This window comes from Corylus avellana, chromosome ca4, assembly GCF_901000735.1.
Source record: "Corylus avellana chromosome ca4, CavTom2PMs-1.0".
NCBI classification, from domain to species: Eukaryota; Viridiplantae; Streptophyta; class Magnoliopsida; order Fagales; family Betulaceae; genus Corylus; species Corylus avellana.
Genome location: NC_081544.1, coordinates 25,271,608 through 25,279,597, shown reverse-complemented (window position 1 = coordinate 25,279,597; position 7,990 = coordinate 25,271,608). Strand labels below are relative to the sequence as shown.

The following is a 7,990-nucleotide window of genomic DNA, read 5'->3' as shown; positions in this document are numbered from 1 at the left end:
TGTTTTTAAAAAGCACAAATTTCCTGCTATTTGAAAATACATTTTTCTATGTTTTCAAATTGTGATTTTTTAAAGGAGAATGCTAAGTGTTCTCCTAATCCTATGTCGATTTTATTTTCTAAAATAGCAAAAAAGAAAATGACCCTTATTTTTTTTACCCAGTTTTTAGAAAATAATATTCACCTAGGACCAGAAAAACTCTCGGAGAACGCATACTATTTTCCTAAATAGGGAAATGGTATGTGTTTTTCGTGTTCTAAGTGGTGGATATTATTTTTTAAAATTCAAGTGAGATAAATAAGGTCGAGTTTCTTTTTTATTTTTGTCTTTTGTGTTTTGTGTTTTTTTTTTAAATTTATTTTTAAATAATATCCAACTATGACCGAGAAAACACCAACATCTCCCTATATTTTAGGCCATTACTTTTTTTCTGCTAAACCCTAAATTACGTTTGCCATTACACCAGTCCTGTACAGTCATCATGTTCTAGGGCATTCCACACTCATCTTTTTTCTTATGTATTCAAACTTGAATAGAGTTAATAGATAGCTAGATAGATACCCCATTGACCGAATCATTGACACGATATTGATGTCTTGTCCAGGTAGTGACGTAGGGTGTGACCTATACTATACTATAATTCCTTGGCGCATGTTGTTTCCAGTTTTCTGCCATGCCCCTTTATCCAAATGTTTGCATTATTGTTCTTTGATTTCTCTTTAAAAAAAATTGGAGAAAACAAGAAAAAGTGCTTACGATTTCATCTTACATAGATTGAAGTCGCAGGAATAAGATGACTGGTTAAAGAAGAGAAAGCTAATTAAATTAGTGGAAGAAGAAGAAGGAGATAACAAATTCCTCTATGACTTTGACAGTAATATGTGTTCACACTTCAGGACTCAGGAGGTATTCAAATTTGGCATCGAATTTTGTTCAGATAAGTACAGGACGTGCATTAAAAATGGCCTTCGGCCCCAGAGAGCGGACAAATACTACTACGTGACACTTATTAAAGGACGCCAGTCGCCATGGGCCTTGGCCCTTCAAACAACGTGAGGTTTTCCCATGCGTGGGCATTAGCTTTGGTCCGGTCAAGTTGTACAAAAATTACCCTTTGACTTTGGCACCCATTGGCTTTAAGCCCAAACTGGCAACTGGCAACTGGCAACTGCCGAAGCCTCTTGCTACGTCCAAGGTTAATTTATTAATTATCTGTTTGTATGTACCCGTACATATAAATGTAATCAGTGGGCCAACCCTCCTTTCATCGTATGTGTTTTTTTCCCTCCTTTCATCGTATATGTTTTTTTTTTTACTTACATTAAATTTAGTAGTCAACCCGTCCCTCTCTTCATGCACTTTAATGAACATCAGCCCCCCACCAACCTCCAAAGAACAAGTCATGAACAAAGGGTTTTTTTATTTTGTTTTTAATTAATCAGCATAATTAAGCAATCAAATAACATTAACACAACAACACATATTTCATTTAATTTCCTGAGGCATGAACATCTTCTTTCTTGAGCGACCAAACTTTCATGATCTCCAAAGATGGGCCGATCGAGAGTGAGCCCAGCCTGTCATTTCGAGTTCTAGTTAGCAAAATTAGGCTTCAATGTACATTCTCATGATCCAACTCTTAAGTCATTTCGAGTCCTAGTTAGCAAAATTAGGCTTCAACGTACATTCTCATGATCCAACTCTTAAGTCATTTCGAGCCCTAGTTAGCAAAATTCGGCTAGATGTCTTGTTGCAACAAGGACATGGTTTTTTGGGTGAGAATAGTGATCATGTTGTTTTCTCCAAACTTGAAAAGAGGGTCAATTATATCCTAATAAGTAATTTTACTATTAATTATTCTGATTCTGATGATAATGAGATTTGCTACTTAAAGTTACACTTTTATGATCTCTTTGTGATATTGGTTTCAAGATGTGTGCATCCCACGGTACAATAAGTGTAAAAGTAGTGTTATAGATACAATAACTTTTACTAAAAATGTTATTTACAAATTGATATGATAGCTCATAATTAGTCAAATAATTATAAAGTCAGCATAAAATTACTACTGTCAAACTATTACTAGTGCAACAAAATCTATATATTATTCTCAAACGTACAAAAAAAAGTAGAATCCGAATACATTTAAAGAAAAAAAAAAAAAAATGCCTATCGGGTAAAAACAGATTCACCAGTTTTTTTGAATTTGATCAAGGATTTAGTCGAGGTATCGAATTTTTGCACTACCACGGAGAACCTTCCCAGAAAGACATTCGCGCGAAGTCAATCCACGTTCTGGAGGACTCACACGTACACAATCAGACCCACCTATAAAATAGACTCAAATCTCATCAATTTGAAATAAAGCAAAAAGGTTACGTTCAATATTAATTAAGAGAAAAAGGGAAAAAGAAAAAGACAAAGAAAAAGAAAGAAGCCCAGCATGGAAGAGCCCCACAAGGGAAAGGACAATCAGAAGCACGAGGCGGAAGAGAAGGCTAGGGAAGAAGTCCGGTACCGGGGAGTCCGGCGGAGGCCGTGGGGGAAGTTTGCGGCCGAGATTCGAGACCCGTCCAGGCATGGTGCTCGTCTGTGGCTTGGGACGTTCGATACAGCTGAAGACGCAGCAAGGGCATATGATCGCGCTGCATTTAACCTAAGGGGTCACCTTGCAATTCTTAACTTCCCTAATGAGTATTATCCACAAGTCATGGGCTCTCCTCCTCATCCTCCTCAATTTTCATCATTTTCAAGGTCTACTACTTCTTCTTCAGCTCCTGGTGGAAGTTCCGAAAGGGGATCAAGTTCATCTTCTGGACAAGAAAGGCAAGTTTTCGAGTTTGAGTACTTGGATGACAAGGTGCTGGAGGACCTTCTTGAATCAGAAGAGGAGAAGAGGAAGCGAACGCAAGGTTGAGGAGAAGGTAAAGAATGAATCAAGGTTAAATTTGAGCCCTTTCTCTATTGCTTTTGTTCTTAAAAAATGCTATTTAACAGGCTGCTATACAACTTGTTTGGAATAACGTGACAGTAAAATCAGCCATTAATTTTTTTTTTCTTTATACAAGTCTTCTTTGATTCAAAAGGCTGGTTTTTACTACTACGTTATTTGAATTGTATGAAAATTGTATAACATATTACTAAATATATATATAGCATTCTGATATTTTGATTAACAGTTTTGAATTTTTTTTAGTGTAATACGGAGAAAAAGCATATAGGGTTTGACTCTTTGGAGGAACTGATCTAAATGTTATAATTAACTCCGATATTGGTATTGATTGTCTGATATTTTTATACAAGTATAGTTTATGTTTGTTTTGTTGATTATTTAGCTCACAGGGAGTGTTGAATATGAAAAGGAGGACATTAAACTTGTTGAAGGAACATTCTTGCGTAGAATGGAGTTTTTACCGAGAGGAAATTTTGTAGATGATGATGATCATGAAAGAAACAACAATAAAAGAGCCACATTAATTAATTTAATTCTTCTAAATCCAATATTCAGTAACAATCTAGCTCTCACTGGAGTTCAGACAAAGCGAACAAATATTTGGATCATTGAGTTATTTGGTGGAGAAATCTAGCTAGAATGCAGCAACGCTAGCTAACAAACTTGATTGAAGCAACAGTATGAAGATTAGAAGATTAGAACGCATCTTACCAAAAAGCCATTCAATTTATTCAGTTGATGGTGATTGTTCAAATGAACCAATCAGCGAGAATAAAGGTTAAGAATCTTTAATGCTAATGTGATATTAGTGATAGTGAAAGTTGATCAAGAACGTGATCTCCAAATATACTTTCAAGATAACATGCACAGTTAATCATAAAGAAAATTCGAAAAGATATAGAAATCGTGGTGATCATGGGACCAAAAGTAATATCTTCTTCATATATATACTCTGAATCTTCTTCATTAATCTTTCTAGGCAAATTACAGTAAGAACAAGTATATATGGTGAAGACCATAATGGTACTTGATGCCTATCATGAGAAGAAGAACTCCTTTGTTTTTTTTCTCCCAAAAAAGATTGCAACTTGGGGAAAGGGAAAATTCAGAAAGAGTGATGTGAATGTAGAAATCTGTACAAATTGGGGTATTGCCCTTGATATCTTGTATTGATAGATTGTGTTTGCATTATTGATAGCTTTTGGTATCGTTAGACAGATTTGATTAATTGATAGTTTTGGTTGTATTATTGACAGATTTGGTTGTATTGTTGTTTCCTTGGTGATGATCCAGCTCTAATATTGCTGTAGTGTGGTGTGAGCTTGTTTTGTGTTAGTGAAGTTTCATTCATTAAAAAAAAAAAAACTTAGGACCCTATCAGGAAAAATGGAAAATGCAAAAACTAATAATTAATGTCGAGAGCCATATATTATTTCCCTTTTAAAATTTTATGGCCTATGCTCCATAAAACTTAATCAATAAATAAGTAGGAAAATTTTCTAAATTGATACTAAACTAAAAATAACCCGCATGAATTGATTATGGAAACCCTAAATACCTTAAACTAAAACTATAAGGGATACCTCGAATATAGCAATTAAGTTTTTAATATTCTTCAATTCCAAAACCAATTCTCCACAGGTCGCATATATAACTTGAGGTTTCCTATTGAATCTTGAATTGATTCACAAAAGAAATCAAATGTTTATTTAAGATAAACTAAAGTTTCTCCCAGATCACTAGCTATGATCAACTTAGTGCGCATTTAATTGAATTTCAATAAATTCAAGCTGCTTAGTCTTTAGATTTGTGAGTAACTTGATATTTAACAAATTTCTCCTCCAATACCCTAGCAAGAAAGAAAAAAAAAATTAGGCATATTGGGACTTTGGATTTAGAATACCATAAATATGTTTGGTCAATGGATTCTTCAAAGTTTTCTCAGAGACTATAATGTTTTCTTTTTTGACATATATCTTTCTGATTTTTTTGTAAAATGTTTTTTGTTTTTTATGGACCCTATGAATCAATTTGTCAATAAATGTTTACCTTTGAACTTGATAAAGTTTCTTTTACACGGTTCATGTTAAATTAGGATTCACACTTCATATCATGATCATAAGGAATACTAAATTAAATGATTGATCATTAGATTATAGTAATGTTATATTGATGTAATATTCAACTCCAATATACCTCCTTTTCGTCACACTAATATTACAGTGACATCTTCAGATGAGCATCTCTTACAGATTACTTTTATATGGCATTTGAGCACATCCATTTTGGTTCTAAACTAAGTTTTGGCTTCGTTGGACAGATTCCTTGCAGGCCAAAGTCTATTACAGATTATTTTAAAAGACTTCTTCAAGCGTTTGAATTCAAATTTCTCAAGTTGTGTATTTCCTCCTAGATTTTATGCGACTTAATTAAAGGGGAGAAAAACTTTTGGACAGTGTAGCATTTCTCGTTATGATATATCTCACGATCCATCTTCTTCGCTTGCACTTTATAAAGCTTATGGAATTTTGCAGCTGATCAAGATGTATGCCAATACGCTGAAATATAGATGTAGTAGGTTTAGGTTAACAGATGGAGCCCAAAATATTTCGATTGCTTTCTCCACTTTCGAGGATCCTTTCTAAAGCTGTGGCCGAGTCAAGATTGGATTTTATTTTGGTCTTTAGATTTTGGATTCTGTAGTTTTCTGCTTTTTGTAACTAACTGTGTTGTTTGTTTGTACTTTTCTTCCTCATCAATAAAAAATAATAAATGGAGCCCATGGTTTTCTAACCACACTCGACTTCTTCACGAGAATTAATTCCTGAACATCTTGAGAGTTGTGCAATAATTCCATTGAGAAACTATACCTTATGCAATCAAATGAAAGTATGAAAGAAAAGAAAAAGATACATGTACAACACAAAACAGATGTGATTATGAGACTTGGCTGCTGATTGGTTGATGTTTCATCCCGAAACCTGAGATTAAGCAGATAAGAGAAAATAGGCGGCCGGCAGGTTGGTTTTTTTACTGTGATTTACTTTGTTGGAACATTTCCAAGCAGCCCCTAAAGCAGATAAAGTTTCGGAACAATTCAACCTGTTCAACAAGCATACGTCAACGTTTTACTAGTAGAGAGTTGTAACAGTTATATGCCAAGCTTTAAAGCTTCAAAATAGAAGAACTGTAATTGATGATCTGTTTTCGATTGCATCTATAGATAGTCATTGCAGCCAATTAGGCAACATGAAACAATACCACTTGAACAAAATTTTCTTTGTAAAGTGTACTTCACAGCTTTACAAATGATAGCGCTTAGTGGGATTAAAAAGCTATAATTTGCAAGTAAAAAGCTAGCTCACAGTTTGTTCAATAAGAAGTTTTTTTTTTTTTTTTTCTTGGAAGTGAGAGAATTTTTGTCAAAAAAAAAAAGAACGCACATCAAATTGTATGGCAAGGAGTGAAAGGACAGCGAAGAAATTTGTAGCACAAACATTTAGAGACTGATAAATCTCCACTTTCATTGAGGCCAAACTCAAGCATAAAAGAGAGGGAGAAAAAGAAAAGAAGAAGAAGTTTGCCACTACTATTCATAACAAGAACAAGCGTTGATCATCATCCTTTCTTGTTCTTTTTCTCTTCGTCTTCAAGAAGCTCCTCAAGCAACTTATCATCAAAGTACTCAAACTCGAAAACTTGTTTTCCATGCTCTCTTCTAGCACTCTCCACATTCCTACGACTTGAGGAGGAAGAAGAAGAAGAAGAAGAAGAAGAAGATGATGAAGGAGCGGAAGAACCACCACGACGATCACTCCCCATAGGGTACTCATGTGGAAAGTTGAGAATGGCTAAAGAGCCCCTCATGGCGTAAGCGGCTCGATCATATGCTCTAGCAGCCTCCTCCGCCGAATTAAAAGTCCCAAGCCACACACGTGCCCCATGCCTAGTCGAGTCTCGAATCTCGGCTGCAAACTTCCCCCACGGCCTCCTCCGTACGCCGCGGTATTTGACCTGATCACCTCCTTCCTTCTCCTCGATGCCCTTCTCCTCCTCATCCATGTTTGCATGGCTACTAGTGTTTTAGGACATGGCCATTTTATATGGGTCAGGGGGATTCTCAAAATTTAGCCACGTGGCAGAACCAGTGACATGATTGATATTTTATTGTTCGCACGTTTTCAACAGAAGCTTCTGTAAAGACCAGTTTGCGTCCAGTGTATCTGGACGGTCAAGCCGATGGCGGCTTTACCCTATAACCCCTTCTTTCACTTTCGTCTTCTTTTCCTACTTTTTTGTTCATATGCCGCCACAGAAACGCATAATTTATTTGCTTGATAAAGAGGGGTTGAAAAAGGACTTCATCATCTAATGTTCTATAGGCTTAATGCTACACGTGCATAAATTGGTGGTCAATTGACGGTGGATTTTATGGTTAATCTTTTGTTTAGTTGTATCCAACGGTGTACATATGCATGATGTCAAGTCATGCATTAAAGTTTTTAAAATGACGTAATACTATATATACTATGTGACAATATATGTACCATTAGATCTATAAAATTTAGTTCTTCTCCATTTCACTAAATCTTTGTTATCATTTTTTTTTTCTAATTAAAACTTTTATTGATTTTTTTTTAAAAAAAAAATTTAATTTGATGTGTTTTTAATTGTTAATTAGGTTATCCTCCATTCTTTATATTATATATGTACGTGTAAGTAGTATATATAGTCGAAGGAAGGTGATTATATTGGTGGTCCAAGATCGATGTACCATTTGATGATATTAAATCGATTAAGGGTCAGTGCAGAAAAAAGTAAGCATTTTAAATTTTGTGGATTCCATCATCCAGAAGCAGAATTTGATTCGGGAGGGTGTAAGCGTCGGAATTTTTGATGATGTTATAGGGACGGATGATCAAGGGGACAAAACCCTTGGCTAACCTTAATTAATTATATAATGAAAAGCATCTTATAACACTAACAAAAAATTAACTTTAAGATTTTACTCGTCAAAAGAATATATGATTTTTTCTA

At 34.9% G+C, this 7,990-nt stretch overlaps 2 protein-coding genes across 2 annotated transcripts; one reads left to right on the top strand and one right to left on the bottom strand.

Annotated features, from left to right (window-relative positions):
• The first annotated feature begins 2,443 nt into the window (after nt 1-2,443).
• On the top strand, nt 2,444-5,315 carry LOC132179741 (ethylene-responsive transcription factor ERF098). Its single transcript, XM_059592507.1, has 2 exons — nt 2,444-2,924; nt 5,274-5,315. Exon 1 carries the CDS (start codon nt 2,444-2,446, stop codon nt 2,915-2,917), a length of 474 nt encoding a protein of 157 aa, XP_059448490.1. The 3' UTR covers nt 2,918-2,924; nt 5,274-5,315.
• A 1,098-nt stretch (nt 5,316-6,413) lies between these two features.
• LOC132179562 (ethylene-responsive transcription factor ERF096) lies at nt 6,414-7,015 on the bottom strand. Its single transcript, XM_059592302.1, has one exon. The coding sequence runs from the start codon at nt 7,013-7,015 to the stop codon at nt 6,572-6,574; it is 444 nt and encodes a 147-aa protein (XP_059448285.1). The 3' UTR covers nt 6,414-6,571.
• Between the last annotated feature and the right edge of the window lie 975 nt (nt 7,016-7,990).